This window comes from Pan paniscus, chromosome 8 (assembly GCF_029289425.2).
Source record: "Pan paniscus chromosome 8, NHGRI_mPanPan1-v2.0_pri, whole genome shotgun sequence".
Taxonomy (NCBI): Eukaryota; Metazoa; Chordata; class Mammalia; order Primates; family Hominidae; genus Pan; species Pan paniscus.
Window position 1 is genome coordinate 12905861 of NC_073257.2, and position 26795 is coordinate 12932655.

The following is a 26795-nucleotide window of genomic DNA, read 5'->3' on the forward strand; positions in this document are numbered from 1 at the left end:
GTGTTCATCAGCACGTGAATCCTATGATTTTACAAGTGTGGTAGCATTAGCGTTACTCTTCCTTATGGACAAGTTTGGTACATTTTCATCAGCCCATGAATCCTGTGATTTTACACGTGTGGTAGCATTAGCATTACTCTTCCTTATGGACAAGTTTGGTATGTGTTCATCAGCACGTGAATCCTATGATTTTACACGTGGGGTAGCATTAGCATTACTCTTCCTTATGGACAAGTTTGGTACATTTTCATCAGCACATGAATCCTGTGATTTTACACGTGTGGTAGCATTAGCGTTACTCTTCCTTATGGACAAGTTTGGTACATTTTCATCAGCCCATGAATCCTGTGATTTTACATGTGTGGTAGCATTAGCATTACTCTTCCTTATGGACAAGTTTGGTATATGTTCATCAGCACATGAATCCTGTGATTTTACATGTGTGGTAGCATTAGCATTACTCTTCCTTATGGACAAGTTTGGTATATGTTCATCAGCACATGAATCCTGTGATTTTACACGTGTGGTAGCATTAGCGTTACTCTTCCTTATGGACAAGTTTGGTACATTTTCATCAGCCCATGAATCCTGTGATTTTACACGTGTGGTAGCATTAGCATTACTCTTCCTTATGGACAAGTTTGGTATATGTTCATCAGCACATGAATCCTGTGATTTTACATGTGAGGTAGCATTAGCATTACTCTTCCTTATGGACAAGTTTGGTACATTTTCATCAGCACATGAATCCTGTGATTCTACATGTGTGGTAGCATTAGCGTTACTCTTCCTTATGGACAAGTTTGGTACATTTTCATCAGCCCATGAATCCTGTGATTTTACATGTGGGGTAGCATTAGCGTTACTCTTCCTTATGGACAAGTTTGGTACATTTTCATCAGCCCATGAATCCTGTGATTTTACATGTGGGGTAGCATTAGCGTTACTCTTCCTTATGGACAAGTTTGGTATGTGTTCATCAGCACGTGAATCCTATGATTTAGCACATGTGCATCATTTTTGCATTACTTCATTCTGGATTTTTTTTTTTTTTGAGACAGAGTCTTGTTGTGTCGCCCAGGCTGGAGTACAGTAGTGCAATCTCGGCTCACTGCAACCTCTGCTTCCCCGGTTCAAGCGATTCTCTTGCCTCAGCCTCCCGAATAGCTAGGACTATAGGCATGCACCACCACACTCAGCCAATTTTTTTCTATTTTTTGTAGATACAGGGTTTCACCATGTTGGCCAGGCTGGTCTCAATCTCTTGACCTAGTCATCTGCCCACCTCAGCCTCTCGAAGTGCTGGGATTCCAGGCATGAGCCACCGCACCAGGCCTCATTCTTGAAGTTAAACAATTTTTTATGAAAAATGTCCTAACTGGAAGTAATTTCATCATGAACAGTTTTAGACAAACATCCTAATCATCTGTGTATCTAAGTAAGCAGGCTGACATAAAAGCATCCAGATGGTCGTTGAGAGGGGAGCAGGCCATGCTGGAAAGGTCGGAATGCAGGATCACTGGCAGACACAAAATTAAGTTGTAGATTCTATGAATATATGAATATTTCCTTTCTGTATGGAATTTCTATAGTCCACTACAATTTGCTAAGAGAGATTAGAAAGGGAATAAAATTATTTGTACATCTATGCGGATAAGCCACAACCAATTATTTCTTCAAACTATCCGAGGTTTACACTAGGCATGAGTGTCATGTGACAGACTGAGAGCTGATGGCATGTTTTTCAGATCTTGATATGGTGAACAAACAGTATTCAGTTAAATGTTTGTAAGATTTCCACATTACCACTGCTGTACAACTTCTTCCCCTAAGGCGGACCAAAAAACACCAGGAAACGTTAGAAAATTCAGATGTTGAAGTTCCATCCAAAACTGATGGTTGCACCCATTCATGAAGAACATGTTCAATTCTGACTTGTTAATCTTCCCAGAATACCAGCTCTGGAGGCAGAGTCTTCACCAAGGGCAGACAGCTGAGACGGAGAGGATGCATGTCATCCCCACGGCCAGACGGCGATCAGCCCTCTCCCGAGAAGCACCTCGTGTCTGCCTCCTCTCCCAGCTCCTGGTGCCTCTGCTCAAAGGAAGTTCTTCTTTATCAGGGGTTTAAAATTCTGATTTATCACTAGAGTTAATGCTGAAAATTTCATATTATAGACCACTGCAGAGTTGTACTGAAATGTGGTATAACAAAGTTAATAAAAGCAGAATATAAAATTGTACATTATTGTACGCACACGACAATATAAGTAATGGATAGAAAAGGGTAAAATACTTAAAGGCTCTTTTAGCATCAAAACTGAAAATTTTTTTGCGGTTTGTTTTAAGGAAGAGAACGTTGTACTTACATCATTTTTGTTAGGCATTTCTTCAGTATTTGAATCAGTCACAAATCCTGTTGTATTGCTACCTCCATAGTGATCCCAATACAATACTGGACAAATACAAAGACGCTCGATTTTTGTAAACCCACATGGCTTCCCTCCGTTCAATCCTCTGTGTACTTCTTTGATACTTCACTGTACCTAATTATTCACACAGCAGGCATCAGCCGATCAGGAGACGCACACTCAACTCTTCAGGGGAGCAAAGGCCTTTCCGGCTGAAGGATTCCCAGCTCCCCTCCAGGGCTCCTCACACAGCCGGCCCTGCTGTCCAGGCGAAAGGCTTCAGCACCTTCCACGCTACTTCCTGGAACCCGCCCAAGAGCTACAGGCTCATCTTTTCTCCTCGAGAGCCCTTCTCAGACAATCTTTCCTCAGAAAAATTTTAGAAAAGTAGCGCCTTCACCCCTGACCCAACCAAGCCAAACCAATCCCTGCCCAAAATAAGCCTCTTTACATATTTCATCAAACCGTGCTCCCGTATCTCTACTGACATCTTAGAGGAACACAGGAGTTTATTTTGTGATTATTATCATATGGAAACTTCAAGTATCTGGAGGCCATACTATGAAAGAATGTTTAAAACAACTCTTAAGACTACAAACCACATTACAGATAAAGGAGCTATTCCATTACAATTAACGTTTCATTATGTGGTAACACAAAATTTACGATTCTAACAATTTCTACACGTAGAATTCAGTAGCATGAAGCACAATCACAAGGTTATACAACTGCCACCACCAGCCATCTCTAGAACTTTCTCATCTTCCCAAATGGAAACTCTGTCCCTATTAAACACGAACTTTGCATTCCTCTCCCCCAGTCCCTGGCACCTAACCTTTCTGCTTTTGTTTCTCTACAGTTGGACTACTCTAGGGATGTCATGAAACCACTCTTGTGAAAATGATAACTGAGGAAATTATGACACTGAAAGGGATCAGACCTAACCAACTCCATCTTGCTTCTAACCTTTAAAAGCTGTCCCTTGTTCAATCCTGGGTGGAGAACAAACTAACCTTGGGAAGGAATTCAGTTCATAGTTTGACTCTGAAACAAAACTGGTAATAGCCCTTTCCCGAAATTACCCCTTTCTTGCTTGGGGACCAGTCTGCCTTTGTAGGACTAACAAATTAGCTACAAGATTAGAAATTACTGTTTAGGGGTCATGCAGCCTCTGGCTCCAACAGTCTGAATCTCCCCAGATTGCTCCTGGGGATAACATCACTATCATAAAACCTAAGATCAGTGCTGGAGGTATTCTGCAGACCCTGCACTGGATGGAGCAGCTGACACCACCCAGACAGGTCATCTGGCTCAACCAGTTCTGCAAACCCACCCAGGAACAGAAGACAGCAGGAAAAACTCAGTTTGACCCCCTACGATCCCATCTCCAACCTGACCAATCAGCACTCCCCACTTCCCAAGCCCTCACCCGCCAAGTTATCCTTAAAAACTCTGAACGATCCTCGAACACTTGGGGAGACCGATTTGAGAAATAATAGAACTCCAGTCTCCCGCACAGCCAGCTCTGCGTGAATCACTTTCTCCATTGCAATTCCCGTCTAGACAAATTGGCTCTGGCCAGGCAGCGGGCAAGGTGACCTGTTGGGTAGTTACGCTCACAGGAACGGAATCACGCAATACCTGTTTTGTGTCTGGCTTACTTTACTAGGCATAGTATCTGCAAGGTTCATCCATGTGTTATGTGTCAGAACTTCCTCCCTTCTAATGGGAAATCCACATCTAGTCCGTGGATTTGGGGTTGCTTCCACCATTTGGTTGTGTGAGTCGGCTGCTATGAGCCTGAGTGTACTCATCTCTCTCCTAGACTCTGTTTTCAATCCTTTTGGGTACACACCCCAAAGCAGAACTGCTGGATCACACGGTAATTCCATGTTTAATTCTTTGAGGGACTGTCATGTTTTTCGGAGAGGCTGCACCATTTTACACTGTCACCAGCAATGCACAAGGGTTCCGACTTCCCCACATCCTTGCCAACACGTGCCCTTTTCAGTAGTTTAGTAATTGCCGTGCTTCTCGGTGTAAAGCAGCATTTCACTGAGGTTTTGGTTTGCTTTTCCCTGATCAAGGATGCTGAGCATCTTTTCATGTGTTTATCGGCCACTGCTAAATCTTTGGAAAAACGTTTACTCAAGTCTCTGGCCCATTTAAACGTTTTTGTTGTTGTTGCTTTTTTTGGTGGTGGTGACTTGTAGGAATTCTTTAAATATTTAGGTATTAATCTGTTGGCAAATAATTTGCATTTTCTCCCATTCTGTAGGTGGCCTTTTCACTCTCTTGATAGTACTCTTTGATATACAAACATGTTTAATGTAAATGTCCAATTTATTTATTTTCCTTTTGTTGCCTGTGGTTCGGGTGCCACATCCAAGAAACTGTTGCCAAATCCAGGATCATGAGGTGTCTTCTCTATATTTTCTTCTAAGGCATTTTCTTTATGTTTTCTTCTAGGTTTTGGCTTTAGCTCTTACATTTAGGCGTTTGGTCCATTTTGAATGAATTTTTTGCATATGATGTTAGGTAAACATCCGCCTTCATTCTCTTGCAGGTGGATGTCCGGTTTTCCCAGCACTGTGTGTTGGAAAGGCTGTCCTTTCCCCGTGGATGTCCGGTTTTCCCAGCACTGTGTGTTGGAAAGGCTGTCCTTTCCCCGTTGAGTATCTTGGCACCTGTGGAAATCACTTATCCATATACATGAGGGTTTATCTCTGGGCCCTTTATTTTGTTCCATTGGTGTATGTGTCTGTCTCTAAGCCAGTACCACATTGTTGTGATTATTATAAGCTTTGTAGTAAATTTTACGATCAGGAAATATGACACCTACAATTTACTTTTAAAAGAGGCCAAACGTGTTCAATAAAAAACGGGAAAGAATCCCAGGCCACGGTCTCCTGGAGCTGCTGCAATCTGTTGAACATGCCCACAGCAGACTCATGCCTTTATAGTATTGCTTAAGTAATCAAAGCTCATGCTCTTGTTGGTTTATGGAGCTCTAAATGATGTCTTTATGTAATTCACTTGGAGTCCTTTAGGTAGGATAACCTAATCTTTGGGGCATCTAAAGCACATAGGTAAAAAGGCTCTACACATAAATGCAAGAAAACCAGCTTCTACACCAAGCTCCACATCTAAACTGGGGCATAAAGCATGGACAAGACCATTACCTGCTCAGGATGTAATGTTAGAATGGAGATACCATTAATAGTATCTGCCCTGTGTAACTTACCAGGTAGCAGTTAAGATAAAAACTTGCTTTCCAATAGAAAGTGGAGGTGGCGCTGAACTCTGTAATGTTTAAACAGTGGGCACCTTTTCCCACAGGACTCTTGTGTTTTGTAGATCCAGCAGTTTAAGTTGCACTTACCCTATCTCCAGGCCGGACCATGGGTTCCTGCTTTGTGCCTAATTTGTGTAGAATGCTGTAAGCGACCTTCATACTTCTCGTCCACAGCTTGCCTATGAATACAAATCACAGACAAATGTGCGTATTAAACCATACGGAGAGCACTGCTTCTGTAAGTCAAAGTCTAGGACATGAGTCCATTCTGCTTCCTGCGTATCATGGTCTGCAAGCGACTTGAACTGGGGGCAGCTGAGCAAAGGGGGAACTGGTAGGCAAGAATGGAAAATGAGTGAAAGTAGAAAAGCATCAGGGATTCTAAAAACAAAACTTCAGGAGAGAGAATGAAAATAAAAAAGCTAAAACCAAGCGTTGGCCTGTCTTCTGATCTGTCTGTGATGTGGGGGTGGCGAGGGGGGGCGCGGACAGTGCACACACCGTCGTCACAGGGCTGGGATCTGCCCAGCTGAAATGACACCATCAGGGAGCGGGAGGGCCCTGAGAACCTTCTCCTCGCAGATCAAAGCTTCAAACTCATCCTGAGTCCCTGGAGTCAAGAGGAGTAAAAGCAATGACTCCAACAGTCAGAGCTGCCTGGACACTGGAACAAGGCCGGCACAAAACAAATCCCCTCTTAGTGCATGAAGTGCCTGCAGCAAGGTCAGCACAGAAACCGCGGGGAAGGTTGTAGGGAGGAAAGTCCTCTGGGGCCACCGCAACGGTGTCACTGCCACAAAGTCACGCCCGGTGACATGTCCCTCATCCACAGCCGGTCTCACGTGAATGTGAGCAACACAGAGCAGAAAACTGCCTCGAGAGGCTCCAAACTCACAAGTCCTGTGTTTCTCACCTTCAAACTTTCCTAACCTCAGGGTTTTAGGGTTTTTAATCACAATCCTTGGATTCAGATAAAGATAATGGTAAATGTAACAGTCTGAGATCAAATAACAATGACTTTAAAGCCTAAAATGAGTTCTTAAATACACAATGGCCTTTTACAACCTAGTCTCAGAGGCTTCAGCTGCCAGAGCGTCTCAGTAGTCAAGGTGTTAGAAGACGTGATAATGCTGTAATAGTGTAATAAAGGTAACAGCTATCTTAACTGTTTTCTATTTCAGTACCATCACTGTTTTAATCTTTTCCCTATTTTAAATCCAAACACTAAATCAGATTTTGTCGTTTACAACACAGTGCAAATTAAAACACCCTGAATTTATTTCATATCAGAATGAGAGTTCCTTAGATTAGTGTTATTATTATTTATCTACCACAGTATTTATCCCCTTGCTAATGAGAACGTGAAGAGAATGATTATCTTTGATTGTTCTGGTTCCTAGGACACTTCCCGGTCATAGTACGTGCTCAGCAAATGTTTCTTCATTTTACTGATGTCGCAGGCAAGCTGTAATAAAATACAAAGTTACGGTGTGCATTCTAGCATATTCTTGAGCACTTAATTGCTAGACACACATTTATTCATGTTCCCTCCTCCTGTCTTCCTTAGCTCCTCATCCTCAACACCATAGGCAGTCTTCAAGACGGGCAGCTTTACAGTCATCTGGAATTCTATTAGGGGATTTTATTTTCCTGGAAAAGATCACTGGCTCATTAGATATAATTCAGGGAGTATTTTTTCCCCAACAAAAACAATTATTTTGTGGCTTCAGATTTCTTTAATGTGAACAAGATTAGGGAACTATTATAGTTGGGTAAAACAATTACAATCAATTCTTTGCAACTGAAAGAAAAACAATGTGTTGTAACTGAATAAATCAATTACACTCAATTAGCACCATTCTAGTTTGTGAAAGTTTCAACTTCATTCTCAGCTAAGAGTCTTGACATCCTAAGTTCATACACAAGCTAGTTAACAATAGAGTTTGATAAAACACATGCAAACTTTTGGAAAAATTCTTGAAATATATTTGGTATTTTTATACTTCTCAAAGAGAAAAGGCAGGAAGTTAAGCTGCTGATATAAAGATACAGCCGTTCTTAACTGATTCATAAAGGAGATGTGTGTGATGTCAGCACTATTGTATTAGATATTAATTGTAATTTCGCTTGGCTTTGACTGAGGAACAGGCAACTGAACAGAGTGTAACTGGTGAGGGGAGAGGCGGTGGGTGGCGAAGGGCTGAACCAGAGCAAGCCCGGGAAGGAGGCGGGAGCTTGAGAGAGACACCATCAACCCTGCAAAAAAGCAGCAAGGCCACAGAAAGGTGGCCCAGCGTGCTGCTAGCTCAAGCATGTAGATTTCTTGAAACATCTGGAGTAAAAGGAAAACCATAAATAAAACGTTAAAAGGGAGATGAGCATGAGCATCTCCTTGGTAGGAAAGCCAGATGAACGTATAGGTCTCTCCAGAAATCCACAGAGGAGGCAAAGGAAGAGCGTACCAGAGAGCTGCTGTGAGGCAGGACGTGAAGGGAAATTAACAGCACAGCGTGACTTATTTTTATTAAGATTATGAAATGCCACGGGTAGTCTAAAGTGGAAAACAGAATGATGTTTTACAAGTTTATTCAGTTGTGGCTTTCATTAGCCACCTACACTTTCTGTTACTGATCCTAAGTTTATCCGCTGGGAATTCTGCTACCCCAGCGCTTCGTAGGAAGCTAAATTTGGGGGTTGAGGGGAAACGGCAGGACTTTAGAGAATACAGCCCCTTCAGTTACACCAAGTTACTCAGTATTAGAACAATTCTCATTCGATACCAAATTACTCAGTATTAGAACAATTCTCATTCGATACCAAATTACTCAGCATTAGAACAATTCTCATTCGATACCAAATCACTCAGTATTAGAACAATTCTCATTCGACGAGCTTGTTTCTGACTCATCTTAGCAACACCCAGTCATGCGTTCATCTACGTTAGCGTTTCTACACAGATGGCGCTTTCCAGTGTTCACTGCGTTTTCATCTGATAAGCTGTAATTTTAAATTTGGAAATGTGTTGCTTTCTTACATTCCTTTAACAAGTAAAAACCAAGATCAACCCACAGCCTGCAATTAAAATGGATAATTAAAATACAACAACATATAGATGATTAAAATACAACATATAAAGGAGTTAAAATGCTTTGGTTGTGGGCATGAGTTCTGATGAATCCAACTTTTCATATGAATATTCAGTCTGTGTCTTACGTCTCCCATTCATCTTAACCTTGCAGTAAGGGGAAAGACACCAACCCTGTTCAATGTTCCAGCAGCAGAGAGGGGCGATCCTTCTGATCGAGATCAGAAGCCCCGTGAGAACTGTGTCTTATTCGTCTTTGATTTCCCAAAGCTTAGTTCTGTGCCAATGCATACTGCATGCTTTAAACATCCAAGTGAACGTCTATTAGTTCTCAGAGTGAACACATGCACCCGAACAGTTCGGCTGCTCCTGGAATTCCCCGCATGTAGGCGGGGAGGCCTCAGAGGCCATCAGCTGTCATGCAGCAGCGACTCCAAGTACACGATTGGCTCCAGGGCTGAATTTAGCCGGAGATGAGGGTCACATAGAAAAGTCTTTCATGCTTTTGACTCAATAAAACCTATTTCTGACAGCATAATTAAAAAAATTAAGTTTATGCTTCATCATGGATGCCACACACTGTCCATTTAAAACTACTCAATGAAGCCATAAAAGCAAAGGGGCTACGAAACGCATGCTCCCAAACCCAATATGCTCCTAGGCCCAAATCCCACAACTGTCCTGAAATGCACAGGTCGACAGCTACTGCCTCCCAGAGCCCCACCCTGAAAAGGCTAGGGTCTACTGAGGTTCCACGGTTCAACATAGCATCTGGCTTTTGACCTCGATGGCTAATGTAGAAATCAATTCCTTTCCTACCTGCAATCAGAAAAGTGCTGTGTTATAACAAAAGCTTAAGTTAAAAACAAAACCTGCCAACTGACAACAGGCGGAACTATGTACTATACCATCCCAAGAGTCTAGAACTGAAACAGCTATGTTTAAAATTTCAGCTATCAACATAAACCTCAGACATGCAGACACAATATGAACCATTTTGGTCCTTCAGTTATTTTCGTATCTTTTGAAAATTCTAACTGATTAATTTTTTAGAGATGGGGTCTTGCTCTGTCACTGAGGCTGGAGTGCTGTGATGCAATCATAGCTCAATGCAGCCTCGACCTCCTCCTCCTGCCTCAGCTCCCAAGTAGCTGGGACTACAGGCATGAGCCATCATGCCAACCTTTTAGTTACTACTTTCTTTGTAAAGCTGAAGCAGAGAGAAAATAGCCTGACAATCTGCCCCTCCATGGCCTCTTATCCACAGAAAAAAGAGAAACGCACTTCTCTGCTACCGTTAACCGTGTGCAAAAAGTTTACAGACTGTATTAATTGTACTGAAGACTTAAGGGAAAGGCGGTTTCTCTGGCCTTCTGACAAAGTCCCTTGGAAACCGATTTTGATTTTTCTGAATGATACATACCAGAAAGTTTAGATAGACATTTTTTCTAACTACCAATCTTTGCTGAAAGCATGCATTTCAATAAATCACACATGTATTTAAGATCTAACATCTTATTAGAGCTATGGTCACTGCTTCAAGCAGCCATTTCTGGTTTTAACTCAAAAAATATTTAACAAATAACTTTTTATATTGAAATCAAATAGTTTTCCTAAAGTTTCTTGAGATTCCATTTATTTCTGTGCGGAAACATAAGGCAGCACAAAATCAGTCAGTCACCAGAAGTAACAGACACTGAGCTTTGTGCGTTTGGGAGTGGCTGCGCAAGGGGGTGGGCAAAGGGCAGAGAGGGTGAGCCTCGGGATTACCGTAAGTGAGGATGTAAACTGACACTGAGCTTCCTGCGTTCGGGGAGTGGCTGCTCACAGACGTGGGCAGAGGGTGAGCCTCGGGATTACCGTAAGTGACGATGTAAACGGACACTAAGCTTTGTGTGTTCGGGAGTGGCTGCGCGAGGGGGTGGGCAAAGGGCAGAGGGTAAGCCTCCGGATTACCTTAAGTGAGGATTTAAACAGACACTGAGCTTCGTAAGTTCGGGAGTGGCTGCGGGAGGGCGTGGGCAAAGGGCAGAGGGTTAGCCTCGGGATTACCTTAAGTGAGGATGTAAACGGACACTGAGCTTCCTGCGTTCAGGAGTGGCTGTACGAGGGGGTGGGCAAAGGGCAGAGGGTGAGCCTGGGGATTACCGTAAGTGAGGATGTAGAGGGGCTTCCCGTTGGTGTCCATGGTGGTCAGGCAGGGCGCCTTGGGCGAGATGGTGCCCCACCTCTGCAGTGCGGCCTCCAGCGACGGCGGCCAGTTCGTGACCACGCCCAGCTGCTCTCCGCGCATGGCCAGCATCTGGGCCCCCTCCGGCTTTGGTTGGTTCGGATCCGGTTGTTGAACTAAATCGTTTGAATACAAGAGGTTACAAGAGAAATGCATCCACATTAGCATGGCTACTTTTTATTCTTTATAAAGAAGCCAAGAGATTTATACTTAAGCTGTACATTTATTAGCTGACAGAAAAGCATGCTTTTCTAGAATTGGGGTCTATACACTAGCATCACGGATGCTGGTAAAAAATTAGTTCTTGTAATTTCCAAGGCAGCATGTGGGTAGAGCGCTTAGGTGGACCTGCACACTGCTGCAAACTGACAACAGGTGGAAACTGCGCTGCACACTGTGCCCAGAGGCTGGAATTCAAACAGCCATGCTGAAATTTCCATTACCAACATCAGCTAGTGATTTTGGACCCCAAATTGCTTAAATCTTGCTAAATTATATTTTGTCCTTAAAGATTAATGATAAATATATTTTCTGAGGCAGGGTCTCTCTCTTTTGCCTTGGCTGGAGTGCAGTGGCATGATCACAGTTCCCTGCAGCCTCGACCTCCCAGGCTCAGGTTATCCTCCCACTTCAGCCTCAGGTTATCCTCCCACTTCAGCCTCTGCTACAGTCCTAGCCTGTAGCTAGGACTACAGGCATGCACCACCACGCCCAGCTAATTTTAGAGTGTGTATGTATGTGTATATATATATATAAAATGTGTATATATATAATGTGTATATATATATATATATATAATGTATATATATTTTGTAGAGACAGGGTTTGGGCAATATATATATACACACACACATATGTATGTGTGTGTGTGTGTGTGTGTGTGTGTGTATATATATATATATATATATTTTTTTTTTTTTTTGGTAGAGACAGGGTTTTGCCATATTGCCCAGGCTGGTCTCGAACTCCCAGGCTCAAGTGATCTGCCCACTTTGACCTCCGACAGTGCTGGAATTATAGGCATGAGCCACCGCACCTGGCCTGAGCTGTACATTTAAATCTGCTACAACTACTCTGAATAACAGGAACACGGAGTGAGTACTTTCCTGAGTAAAACTAAAATCAGTGCATCATAAATACCACCTGCCCAATCCTTAAGAGAGGTGAAGAATGGAAATTATCTCTTCCATTTCTGGAACAGACTTGTCTGTCACTTTATGACTGACAAAATCAGTCGTTTCTACTTGTGGTTTAACACATAAGATACTAAGGAGCTCAAGTTTGCTACAATGAGCAGTTCTTGTGCTTTATTTCAACTTTAAGTTGTTTGTCTAAAAAGACCCAGGAGCATTCAGGGGCAAAGGCAGCAGCTCCGGCACCTATAAGGAGAGGCAGCAGGAGGAGGGAGGAGACAGCACTTCACACGTCTGTTTTGCTGCCAGCGAAGGATTTCCCCAGTTTACTTGTTTTTCTACATGTTTATACTTTACTTGTATTTCTATACTCTTACAGAGTTCTTAGAGAGAGACCTGACGTGGGTCACAGAACAAAATCAACTCCCACAGAGGACGACTAACAACCAGGTTTAGAGACCTGCCGACACCAAGGCTGCCTGGGAACATCACCCGCTCCCTACCTGGGTTCCCATCATGCAGCAAATGCCACGATTACTACTCTTAAAAAGTAAAATAGCCTTGCAGAAAAAAATATCATTGTTTATGGGACCATAGGAGCATCTGGAAGAAACGTATGGTAAAGAGTTATCTCACCTTCTAATAATTCTTCAAAGTCATCGACAAAGAATTCTCGTAAAGGTGGTCGTTTCGGTCGTTTGAGAGTATTGACAAGCTGCTGGATTTTTGCTGACACCCGGCTACTTACTGGTACTCCTGAAAAACAGGAATCAGCGGGTGGGGAAAACAATCATCACAGCTTGAATGAGCACCCACAGTCCCACAGCCCCCTCCCCAGCGCGGCTGCAACAGGCTGCATCCTAGACGCGATCCTGGGAAGGGCCCGAGGTGATCATGCTGTACGGTAGCCCCGTGGCTAGGCAGGAGACCGGACAGAGATACATTGGACCCGAATGTCTACCACGTTCTAGGATGTGCTGTTCTGCCGGTCATGCTGGGAGGAGCCTCAGGGCCACACCTGCTTGACCCCAGCTCTGATTCTCAGGACAGAATTGTCACCTGCAGAGGACAGACTCCTCATTCCCACTGCCCCAGGCCCCCTCTTCTCAACAGGGTGAGACCATCCGTGGAGCAGTAAGTCCTTCCCTGAGTCTATCTCTCCAGAGACCACCAGCATTCAGCCTCATGGAAGCACGAGAACATCGGGCCGCTGAGTCACGTCTGGAACCCCCAGCATCCCACAGCCCCGGGCTCAGGTTTCAGCACCACCACGCCCAAGCCCTGTCCACTCCTAATAAAGACTGAGCTCCTCACACGCGTTCCAAACCCACGCAGCTCAGCCCACACACAGGCAATGCATCCTAAAGCACAGAAGTTAAAGTCTCTAAATTCAAATTTCTGTGTAACAGAATACTAGCCCCTACCTATCCAAGTGGACCGAGAAAAGCCCCATTTTAAAATACTGTGCTAATTATAATGAATGCTGCACCATTCTGAAAATCAACTGGTTTGATCAATGAAAGAGTCAAAGTTTTCAAATTTTAAGATAAATAAATCAAATGAACAAGACAGAGGACCAAGACGCTGATGCCACAACTAGAGCAAAAGCGTCCTCCTCAGGCACACGCTGCGGGCCGGCAGGACCTGGGAAACCATCACCCAGAGCTGTGGGCTTGGACGGTGCAGGGGTCTCTGTAGGTGCAGCTGGCAGGCCATTCCCCTCACCTGAGGCAGAGCCCTTGTTCGCCCCCGCACTGGACCATAAAAAACAGACTTCAACATTTGGGGGAATAGAACAGAATTCAAGGAAATTTTTTCTATCAAGATTTTTTAATAGGTAGTCTCAAAATGCTCTATAGCACTTTCAGAATTGAGACATTAAATATTTCATATCTCTGAAAATACAGAAAAACACACAATCCAGAACTCTCAATATCCAAACATAGTATGTTCCCATTAAATAGCCCAACTAATTTGGTTCAGATGAATCAGACCATTCCACCAGGCCAACGATTCTCAAGCTTAATTTGGCAGATGTCAGAATTGCCTCAGGGACCCCCGAACTTCTAGCTCATGACGTCTGGGGTGTGACCCAGAATCACCCTCCCAGCAAGGGCCCCTGTGGGATTCTGGTGTGGGAGGCCATGACACGCCGAGACCGCACAACACACCACGCAGGATTTACCTGGGGAACAAAGGCGAAGGTACAGACTTGAAAGACGACAAAGTTACTAAAATGACCATGACAAGAATAACAAAAATGGCCAATTTAGTAAAGACGAACTCATCAGAGAACTAAAGCAAATAATGACACCAAAAGGCATTCCAGGAAAAGTCATCGCACTGGCAAGCAGGGCGATTTCAAGCGCACTAACTGGACACTTGCGAAGGCACGGTTGGGCTCTGCCTCACGTGTGGACGTGGCAGTGCGCCTGTTGGAGCTAGGATAGGCCTCCCTGTCCGCCTGCGCCTGTCGGGGCTCAAATAGGCCTCCCTGTCTGCCTGCGCCTGTCAGAGCTCGGACAGGCCTCCCTGTCCACCTGTTCCTGTCAGGGCTTCGATAGGCCTCCCTGTTCAATGCGCCTGTCAGGCCTCAGATAGGCATCCCTGTCCACCTGTCGGAGCTCGGATAGGCCTCCCTGTCCACTGTGCCTGTCGGGGCTCTGATAGGCCTCCCTGTCCGCCTGTGAGTCCCGTGCACCGCAAGATGACAGCATACCAAGGCTGCTCCATGCAGCTTCACACAAGGGCACTGTATTTCACCGCTAGGTTCTACCCTGACTTTTATGACCTCGGGAAGGACTGAGACTTAAATGGAATAGGGGCTGAGTGACACGAACAGCCACTGTAATCAGAATATACCAAGACCGGGCCACAAAGAAGGAAGGAAGAAGCCCTCGGCCACAGCCTGTTACCAAGTCACCGATATCTCTGTCCAACATGGATAAAAAGACCCTCTTTCCTCCGAAGTCTAAAGCAACATATCAGCCCATCTGACAATAATTCTGTTGTACATTTAACTTCATCTTGCTCTTCTAAGTGACTGTTCATGGTCTTAACACACCTGTACAAGAATTTCTCAGTTGCTGAACCACCGTTATTCAGCAGCAAAAACGGCAGCAAATTCTAAAATTTCTTTTTCTTCTCATGACTAAATTCCTACAACATTTACATTTTTCCTACAAGGAATAACTGTGGGCTCACTTAGAGAGTATTTGCATTTTTGTGGCTAGGCCACCTTCCATGAGAGGCTCCCGAAGATCTGATAAATTGGCTTTGTCAGAACCGATTGTACCCCAGGAAGAAACACATCCAGTCATGGGCACGGAACGGGACGTCAGCACAAACCGTTTACCAGAAAAACACACATCTCTCCTTTGGGACGTACCATCCCCGGTCTCCATGAGCTCGGCGTTGCCGTACTTGGGCGCTGTCCGGGACCCCGTGGAACCCTGCGGTCTCTCCACCTGTATCGAGTGCTCTGAGGTGTACGTGGTTACGTCAGGAGGTGCAGAATGATTTTCTGTAAAGAAACACATCATGAGATTTTCTGGTGGTTGTGATGTTTGCTCTGAAGGTGGAACAAGCCACAGCCCAGGAAGAGACTGAAGCACAGGTGCTCACCCTGGGTGTGCCATGAAAAGCCAGAGCCGATCTCAGCCACATCTGCCACAAACATCCAGCACAAAGGAGGACCCCAGCATAACTCATGTTGCCGCAAATGGAGCTGAGTTCGGTAAAACTTCAGATGTAATTTCCTAACAGGAGCCGTGTCAGCAGCATTTTAACTAGAATAACGTTAGACTGGCAATGGCAAGGCGTCAGGAACCCTGTGTGTGTTCACGGAGGGGTCCTGTTTCCTGTCTGCCACAGTCGACACAGCCAAGGGCTTTACTTGGCTTTAGAGCCAAGGGCCTGGAATTGGAAACCCGGCTCTGGAAACTTCTGGGGATTTTGGGATGTCCCTTAAGCTCTCCGTGCCTCAGTTTCTTCGTCAAATGGGAACAGTAATGGCCATGACCGTGTAGGGTAGTTGGGTGGATTATGTGAGTTAACACGTATACAGTTCATAGGATTTTCTTCATAAAAGGGGAAGACATCAAGAACTATTATTTTATTATTTCTCTTAGTACAAACAACACCAGTCATTCAAAAAACCACGTTACACCCTAATGTGTACTAAGGATCGTGTAAGGCCAATGAGCGCGTGGAGCTCTTTCTCTTACAGCACCCCCTGGAGATAAAGTTAAGCCGTACGTGGCTGAATGGGGAAAAGCATGCTTTTCTATTTAATGAATAACGCATTGAGGAAGATGTGCCAAGCAGCCCACTGATGACGCCCGTCACACCCAGAATCTTGATGACGGGCGCCACGATGCGGATCGCGATCCTGAATCCTCCTCTGATGGAAGCTTTTCAGGATCACCCCGCCACTGTCCCACGCAACAGAAGGGCGGTATTTTGTGCCGCTGAAAGTGGGGCTCATCCCCAAAAGCCTCTCTTCACCGGACGCTGCCCATGTCCGCACCGCGCCCGGAGGCCGTCCAGACGGCGAAATCAACTGAACGCACAAAAACAGGACACAGAAGATCGAGGCACAGAAGAGGCCGTGACAGGACGCTCCTTTGTGATCTGAGAACCGGGCCGGGTGGGCGGTGCCGAGCTGCCTGGACACGGCGTCGGCCCCTCCTGACGGTGTCAGTCCGGTGTCACAAGTAGATTCGGCAATGCCGTTCACTGGGAACCCGTGACTGAAAAGACAAGAACTAAGGGGAGGGCCCGCCACACCGCCCGTCAGTGCCACGACGTTCCACCTGGAGGCAGGCAGGCCCGACTTCCTGCAGAACCAACACACACACCCTCAAGTCCTCAGCGGACTTGGATGGTAGCGTCTGGGAGGCCTCCTCTCAGCTCCGAGGTGTGAAAACGCTGGACACAGCTTGTAGATGGACAGCGGGTAGAGCAGTGGAAAAAGAAAACTAGAATGGGATTTCCTATCTTATGCCAAATTGGCTTGACTCTTAAGATACATGTGAGATGTCCCTACTTAATTGCGGGCATAATTAAATTGGTGGAAAAAATCCACAAAGGACTTGAGATTTTGCTTCAACAGCAAGTAGAAGCGTGGCCAGCTCTGTGAGACTCCGTGACCTGAGTCTGCAGCCCTGGGCTTTTCTCCCCTTGGACGCAAGCAGCCTCTGCAGCCTCCACTTCTGTCCCTTGCCGGAGGGATCGGCCAGTGTGACTCAGCCATCTGTTGTGCTTGGACTCCTTAGGACACTCACGCGCACACAGACGCACAATCACACATGCTACTTTCCTGTTTGTAGGCTTCTGATTATCTCACAAGGTCAAATGCAAATCTGACTTTTTACTTTTGTTTTGCCACAGAAAATATTTTTCCTTTTCTGATTAAGTTTCATTATTTTGCCACTGCTTTTTTTCCAAAAAAATTTCAAAGTTACAGAAAATTTCCAGATAGTCTAGGAAGATTATCTTTGTGCCTAATTAGAAATTACCGGAATGTGGTCACCCGAAAGTTACATTTGGGTCACACTGAGCCTTGATGTACATGAGTTATGAGCCCCTCCATAGTTTGGATACATTCTTTGTACTAAAACTTCCTCCAGTACTGCAAGGGTAAACCCGCAAAGGGAGGCCAAGTGCCCTGATTCACTTGTTCAAAAATATGTGTTTTCCTTGGTAAGATTCTGCCCATTTCCTTAAAATTGAATAAAATCCGAGGATACAAATGTTTCCCCCAAGTGGCAGAGATGGTGTTTGGCCTCCCCGTTTAGGTGCCCGATAAAGCTGGCAGAGCCTCAGCCACTATCCTGGGATCCAATATACACATGGAATTTTATTACAAAAAAAAATGTAACAGTCACACATTTCTGTTCATTGTTTAACGTGCTGTGATTTCAAGTACAGGTTATTAATTCACATAAACCAGTGTACATGTTCCTGAAACTGTGTTAAACTGAAGTTTAATACTGCTTTGCATTTGAGTAATACTTTACAAACTTTTACAGAGTATTTCTATTTTCTCCTTTATACTCACAACAGTTCTGAGAGAGAAAAAAGAAATGGTTTTTTTCATTTTTTTCCTCACCAAAAGCCTAAAAGCAGGAGAACTGACTTGAAGATCCCAGCAGCAGTTATTGGGAAAAGTGAGACAGACCCAGCTCTCCTGACAGCAAACTCCTGTTCCAGACAGAAAACGGCCGACGCTTTAAGTCTCAGTGAGCGACCAAGGGGCTGAGACCCAAGTCAATCCAAAACGCCTCTGAGCGTAAAGGAGTCAGTGATCTAGAAGTGAACATTCTGGGATTCTGGGGTTCTGGGGTGTCTGTGGGCTATTTAATCACAATGACGTCCACCTGCTTCCCACTGATGGTTTTTTTCAGGGATCAGGTTTTCCTGCGGCAGCTGAGATACCGGGAGGGTCTGAGCCCGTGGCTCGAGCTCCGTTATCGGCGACGTGGTACGCAGTCGTCTCCGGTTACTGCTTTAATGGAGACACACACAAAACCCTATTCAACCCAAGTCCCGTACTTGATGAAAAACATTTACTACTCAACCGTTCAAAGGCAGAGCGACGTGAGGCCCATCACCGCTCCCCACGTGCCAGCTCTTCCTCTAATAATTCTCACTTTACTCCTTTTCCACAGCATGTTCAAACGTCATAGGGCAGTGATCCTAACTTTGTGCTTTTTCTAATACAGAGGATCTCCCTGTCATAGAACCTACACAAAGCAGTGTGCCGCCCCCAAGAAGTCTGAACACCTGTGGCAGACAGCAGCGTCAAGCAGCTGTGGTTAAAGCCCTCGTTTCCTTAAACGACTCCCACGGTCAGGACGAGCACATTTAAAACCCTGTCCTGTTGATTGGGACTGTTAAGGTTTCATGTAGGAGCATAAGTGAGAAGAAAAGATGGGAGCGGATATGGCTGCAGGATTCCCCAGGAACAAGAATGGACTTAGGAACAGAAGGCCCCTGGAATTCGGATACAGTTGCAGGATTCCCCAGGAACAAGGCCCCTGGAATTGCAGCTGTGGGAGGGACCTGGGCATGAGAAGCATAAAGCAGCTTCCAGAAACAATCCAGCCAAAGCACCCCAGGGGCCAGAGGGGCTCTGTGCTCTTTCCACCGAGGGATTCCGCTGCAACGATGCAAACAGAGGAGAATGTGCACACACAAAGGCATTTACACAACAGGCACAGAAAGACACTGTGTAGCGTGCTCACCTATGTGGGTCTGGGCCATGACGTCCGCCAGCCTGTGGGCAGCCCCGCTGCCCCCGCTCTGCGTAGAGGACGAGGAGGTGGTGGACGTGGTGGAGCCGTGGATGGCCTGGCTGATCCAGTGCTCCATATTGATGCTGCCCTGGCTGGAGGTGGGGGTGCCCTGGGAGTCCCCCTGCACTGAGCCTTCGTCTTCTGAGCCAGAAGAGGTATCTGTGTAAGAAGAAAGGTGATTTGCTGTATGTTGCAGCAAAAACGTGCACCGCAATCTCAGTCCCTCGCCAAACACAGATTTACTTCACGTAAGTCTCAACAGTTGTTCAATGACTTTTTGATACACTCTTGAGAAGTTAAACCACGTTTCAGATAATAAACCATTTATTTTAGCATAATGAGTTTTTCATCCAACACACCTTATATAAACATGCTATAAGATGTTTGACACCGTCATCTCAGACAAATACACACTGACCCACTTCCTCTACACAGCAGTTTGGGAAGAAACCAAGTGTTTGCTTGTGTCACCCACAAAGTGAGAGAACAAGGGCCGCGTTTCCTAGGGGATGCTGAGGGCCTGTGTGGCTCTCAGGAGTCTCAGTGTGACTATGTTTAGCCCTTGTTACTCCTGAGATGTTCTTGTGGGCTCTGATTTTTCTACATCGGTGTGTTAGATACCCATGCAGCTGATTTCTGCGTCAGGGTGTTAGACAACCATGCAGCTATTTCTACAGCTGATTTATTTCTACATCAGTGTGTTAGATACCCATGCAGCTGATTTCTATGTCGGTGTGTGTGTTAGACACCCATGCAGCTGATTTATTTCTATGTCAGTGTGTTAGATAACCATGCAGCTGATTTATTTCTACAGCTGATTTATTTCTACATCAGTGTGTTAGATACCCAGGCAGCTGATTTCTATGTCGGTGTGTGTGTTAGACACCCATGCAGCTGATTTATTTCTATGTCAGTGTGTTAGATAACCATGCAGCTGATTTATTTCTACATCAGTGTGTTAGATACCCATGCAGCTGATTTATTTCTACATTGGTGTGTTAGATACCGATGCACCTGATTTGTGCGTCGGTGTGTTAGATAACCATGCAGCTGATTTATTTCTACGTTGGTGTGTGTGTTAGATACCCAAGTAGTTCCTTAAGGATCAAGACACTGATGATGGTAACAGGAGAGAAAGCAGAACGTGCCTCACGTGGAGCAGCCCCTCCACCTCCCCGTTTTCCTCCGGGGCACACGACAAACCTTCATCACGTCACATTTTACACTCAAATCAATTCACCTTTACAGTATTTGTTTCTTATACATTCTCATTATTGATTTTGCTATCTGTGCAGATTGGATATCTTGGATTATGATAAAATACATCAATTTTTTCACTATAATTTATGAGAATGTTTTTCATTTAATAACTTTTCATGCAGTACCAAGGTTTTTGGGAATAAATTGTTGATGTATTTGTTATTTAAACTTCAATTTAAGAATGACACTCAGAATCCTACCTCCAGGTGAGTTATGAGAGACGCCAGCTCAGGTGAGCAGCTCCAGCCATCAGGTGAGAGGAGAAGTCACGGCAAATAATCTTAAGACACGGGTTTGTTTTTTAAAAGATAATAATTGCAAACAATATACACACTTATTATCACTGTCACATGACTTATGCTGTCTGGGAATTTTTTAAAAGTTTACTTGTTAGAAAAGCAACAATGTTAAGAGCCTGAAAATTCTCTATCACCTTGTTTTTTTTTTTTTTTTTTTTTTTTTTTGAGACAGAGTCTTCCTCTGTTGCCCAGGCTGGAGAGCAGTGGCACGATCTCAGCTCACAATAACCTCTCACTCCCTGGTTCAAGAGATTCTCCTGCCTCAGCCTCCCAAGTAGCTGAGATTACAGGCACCTACCACTATGACCGGCTAATTTTTGTATTTTTACTAGAGATGGGGTTTCACCATGCTGGCCAGGCTGGTCTCGAACTCCTGACCTCGTGATTTACCTGCCTCAGCCTCCTAAAGTGCTGAGATTACAGGCCTGAGCCACCGCGCCTGGCCCACTCTGCCTTTTAAGAAAACTTACACAATTTATATAAAAGTAAAATTGACACAGCCTTGAGACTTTTGAGAAAGGTACACACCCAGGTGTCCATACGGAGCACAACCATCTCCCCAGAATGTCTTCTCACAACTCTTTACAATCTTTCATTCCCCACTCCCACCTACCTCTTCCAAGAAACCTGAAGGATAATATGATATAGACACTCAACAGAATAGCAGCAAACCAAACAAACAGCATATGACACGGATGATACAGCATAACCAGCGGTGACTAATACGACACAGATGATACAGCATGACCAGCGGTGACTAATACGACACAGATGATACAGCATGACCAGCGGTGACTAATGACACGGATGATACAGCATGACCAAGCAGGGACTAATATGACACGGATAATACAGCATGACCAGCGGTGACTAATATGACACAGATGATACAGCATGACCAGCGGTGACTAATATGAAATGGATACAGCATGACCAGTGGTGACTAATATGACATGGATGATACAGCATGACCAGCAGTGACTAATATGAAATGGATACAGCATGACCAGCAGTGACTAATATGACATGGATGATACAGCATGACCAGCAGTGACTAATATGACATGGATGATACAGCATGACCAGCAGTGACTAATATGACACAGATGATACAGCATGACCAGCGGTGACTAACATGAAATGGATACAGCATGACCAGCGGTGACTAATATGACATGGATGATACAGCATGACCAGCAGTGACTAATATGAAATGGATACAGCATGACCAGCAGTGACTAATATGACATGGATGATACAGCATGACCAGCAGTGACTAATATGACATGGATGATACAGCATGACCAGCAGTGACTAATATGACACAGATGATACAGCATGACCAGCGGTGACTAACATGAAATGGATACAGCATGACCAGCAGTGACTAATATACGGATGATACAGCATGACCAGCGGTGACTGATATGACACGGATGATACACCATGACCAGCAGTGACTAATATGACACACATGATACAGCATGACCAGCGGTGACTAATATGACATGGATGATACAGCATGACCAGCGGTGACTAATATGACACGGATGATACAGCATGACCAGCGGTGACTAATATGAAACGGATGATACAGCATGACCAGCAGTGACTAATATGACATGGATGATACAGCATGACCAGCAGTGACTAATATGAAATGGATACAGCATGACCAGCGGTGACTAATATGACACGGATGATACAGCATGAGCAGCGGTGACTAATATGAAATGGATACAGCATGACCAGCGGTGACTAATATGAAATGGATACAGCATGACCAGCGGTGACTAATATGACACGGATGATACAGCATGACCAGTGGTGACCAATATGACACGGATGATACAGCATGACCAGCGGTGACTAGAAGTACATACCAGAGCGACAGGAATTCAGGTTAACATTCAAAAGTGAATTAATGTCATACACCATATAGAATTATGGGAGTAGAACCGCATGTTAACCTTAGGAGACATAGTAAAGTACTGACAAATTCAAGATAAAGAAACTCAACAAAATCAGGAATAGAAGGCAATTTCCTCAACCTGTTAAAGCACATTCATGAAAAGCCATGGCTAATAGTGTATTTAATGGTAAACAATAGAAGGCGTTTTCCCTAAGATGGAGAACAAACAAGACAAAGATATCCCCTCTTGCCACTTTTATTCGACATTATCTGGCAGGTTCTAGCTAGTGAATAAATTAACAAATTTAATAATAAAGACATCCAGATTAGAAAAGAAGGAATAAAAGTGCCTTTATTCATAGATGACATGACCTTGGATGTAGAAAACGGCAAGAAGTCCATCAAAAATGTTTTGCATTACTAAAAAATGAGTTTGATGAGGTCACAGGACACAAGATATACATATACTAGCAATAAACAACCTGAGAATAAAGTTAAGAAAATAGTTCCATTCACAGTAACATCAAAAACATAAAACACTCAGCCAAACTTCTAACAAAAAGGTACAAAATGTGTACACTGACAACTATAAAACATTACTGAAATTAAAGAAAATCCAAATAAATGGAAACTAAATAAATGGAGATAGATTCATGATTGTGAATTGGAAAACTCAGTATTATCAAGAGAGCAATTCTTCCCAAACTGTTCCATTAATTCAAGGCACTGCCTAATAAAATCCTAGAAGGCTTTGTGTGTGTGAAATTGAAAGCTTATTCTCAATTTTATCTGGAAATACAAAGGACCTACAATAGCCAAAATAATTTTGAAAAAGGAAAACAAAGTTGGAGGACTTCACTATCTGATTTCAAAACTTTACATAAAGTCACAGTAATTAACGCAGTAGTATTAGCGGAAGAACAGATGTATACATCAAAGGAACAGAATTAAACCCAGAAATAAAGTCTTATATTTACGGTCAATTTATTTTTGACAAACGTCTCAAGACAATTCAATAAGAGAAAGGTAGTATTTTTTTTCCAACAAATGTTGCTGTGGCAACTGGGTACCCAACACACCAAAAAGAAAAAGCAGGGGGGAAAAATCCCCCAAACCAAACCACAACAAACAAAAATCCCACTTAGATCCCTACTGCACAGATAAAAATTAACTCAAAATGGATCGCAGACCTAAATGAAAGAACAGTAAGACTACGAGACTTCTAAAACTTCCAAAAAATCCATAAAAATTAGTAAACTGGACTTCATTAAAATAGAAAACTAGTAAGTTTTAAAAGATGATTATCTGCCTCTAGCTAATGTAATAAATTACCTTGATCTTCGTGGCTTGTAACAACACACGTATCTATTATCCTACAGATGGAGAAGTCAGAAGTGTAAAATCTGAGTGTCAGCAGAGCTACGTTCCTTCTGGAGGCTTCAAAGGAGAATCCATTTCTTGGTCTTTCCCAACCTCTAGAGGCCACCTGTGTCCCTGACTTATGGCCCCTCCTCATCTTTAAAGTCCATCACTCCAGTCTCCAATTCTTCCTTTTCTCTTGTAAGGACCTTCTTGATTACAGTGGGTCCACCTACTTAAACCAGGATAGTGGTCCCATATCAAGATCTTTAAATTAATCATAGCTGCAAAATCCCTTTTACCACTTAAGGTAACAGGTTCAAAAGCTCTGGGGAGTAGGACCTGGGTATCTTGGGGGAGGGTCATTATTCTGTCTGCTACAGAACAGTTTGTCCTTTCACTGAGAAACCTTACACCTGTAAAAGTCTTATGTTCAGATCGTATAAGGCACCTATAACCCATAAGATGACAACCAACCCATTTTAAAACATGGGCAAAAAATCTGGACAGACATTTTACCAATTAACATATACAAATAGCTATGAATAGGAATTAGCACATTAAAAGCTAATAAGCACATTAAAAGATGCTTAGCATCATTAACTGTTACAAAGTAAATACACAATGATATACCATTTCACATCAATTAGAATGGCAAAAATAAAAATACCAAAATACCAACTGCTTCTCATGTTGTGGAGAAACTGGGATGCTCATATACTGCTGGTGGCAGTATGTAAAATGGTACAGCTATTTTGTAAACAATTTGGCAGTTTTTAAAAAGCTAAACCTAAACTTACAATAAGAGTCAATCATTCTACTTGGCATCCTCCCAAGATAAAGGAAATTATACGTATACACAAAGATATGTACATAAACGTCGACAGCAGCATTATTCATAATTGCCGAATAAAGAATGAATAACCAACTGGTAAATGAATAAATAGAATGTGTTATATCCATCTAATAGAATATAATTCAACAATAAGAAGGAATAAACTACTGATGCATGGTACAGCACGGACTTCAAAACAGGTGAAGGTGTAGAGGAGCGTGGACATTTTATGATTTTATATCATAAAATTATAAGATCATAAAAAACTAAAAACCATAAAATCATAAAGTGTTCTATGAATTTATATTCTAGAAAATTTGATTTCTAGGGTCCTTTCTTTTTCATAGAGCTAACCTTTCATCTGATATCATTTGCAATCAGCCTAAAGTACATTCTTTAGCATGTTTATAGTGTAGTTCTGCTGATAACATATTCTCTCAGCTTTCATGTGTGTGAATGTGTCGTTTCATCCGTGTTTATAAAGGAGATTTTCACCGGATATGAGTTGACAGGCCTTTCTTCTCCTTTTAGTACTTTAAAAAATGTCTTTCCATGGTCTTCTGGTCTCCATTTCATCTTCACAGAAGTCACACATTGTTCAAATGCTTCTCTGGAGTGTAACGTGTCTTTTTCTTCGGAGTCCTTTCAGGATCTGCTCTTAATCCTGCACTTTGACTATCACGAACCTGGATGTGATTCTTTTTATACTTGTTCTGCTTGGAGTTCACTGAACTTCTCGGGGCTGGACACAGGTGTTTGACATCAATCTGAGTAAATTTTGACTCATTTCTTCAAAGGCTCCTGCTCTTTTCTCTCTTTTCCTTCTTATATTACAAGGATATTAACATTGTGTCACAGGAGCTTGAGGTTCTGTTCGCATTTAATTTTGGTTTCTCTGGTCTTCACTTTGGTTAATTTCTTTTCATCCCTCTTCAAGCTCACAGACTTCATCTTCCTTCTCCAACCTGTTAAACCCACCAGCGAAATTTCTTCTCAGTATCATATTTTCCAGCCTTATAGTGATGTCTCACTTATCCTTTCCAACTCCACATGTGCACAGCGTCCCCTATCATCAACATTGCCTACCAGAGTGGTATACTTGTCACAACTGATGCTTCTACACCGAAACATCAGTATCACCCAAACTCCATCGTTCACATCAGGGTTCATTCTTGGTGTTGTACAATATATGGGTCTGGACAAATGTATAACATATATCCACCATCACAGTATCATACAGAGATCACATGATACTAAAAAATCCTCCTGCTTTGCCTATTCATCCCTGCCTCCCCCTGGACCCTGGCTGCCTCCCCCTGGACCCTGGCTGCCTCCCCCTGGACCCTGGCAACCACTGATCTTTTTACTGTCTCCATAGTCTTGCCTTTCCCAGGACGTCACATAGCTAGAATCATACAGCAACCTTTTCAGATTGACTTCTTTCACTTAGCAATATGCAATTTAAGTTTCCTCCATGTCTTTTTATGGATAGCTCATTTATTTTCAGCATCGAATATCCCATTGTCTGTATGTACCACAGTTTACTTATACATTCACCTACTGAGGGGCATTTTGGTTGCTTCCAAGTTTTGGCAATTATGAATAAGGCTGCTCTAAATATCTATGTGCAGGCTTTGTATGTAGACATAAGTTTTCAACTCCTTTGAGCAAATGCCAAG

At 43.5% G+C, this 26795-nt stretch overlaps 1 protein-coding gene across 4 annotated transcripts in view; it reads right to left on the minus strand.

The window, feature by feature from the left end:
- Window positions 1–26795, minus strand: part of DIP2C (disco interacting protein 2 homolog C) — a 432829-nt gene that overhangs the window by 133393 nt on the left and 272641 nt on the right. For all 4 annotated transcript variants that reach the window (XM_034929848.3, XM_034929851.3, XM_034929850.3 and 1 more), the window contains 5 exons: window positions 19401–19610; window positions 15542–15676; window positions 12790–12909; window positions 10939–11136; window positions 5793–5884 (listed from right to left, as the gene is read on the minus strand). In XM_034929848.3, coding sequence (XP_034785739.1) covers window positions 5793–5884; window positions 10939–11136; window positions 12790–12909; window positions 15542–15676; window positions 19401–19610 — 755 coding nt within the window. The remainder of the gene's footprint in view (window positions 1–5792; window positions 5885–10938; window positions 11137–12789; window positions 12910–15541; window positions 15677–19400; window positions 19611–26795) is intronic.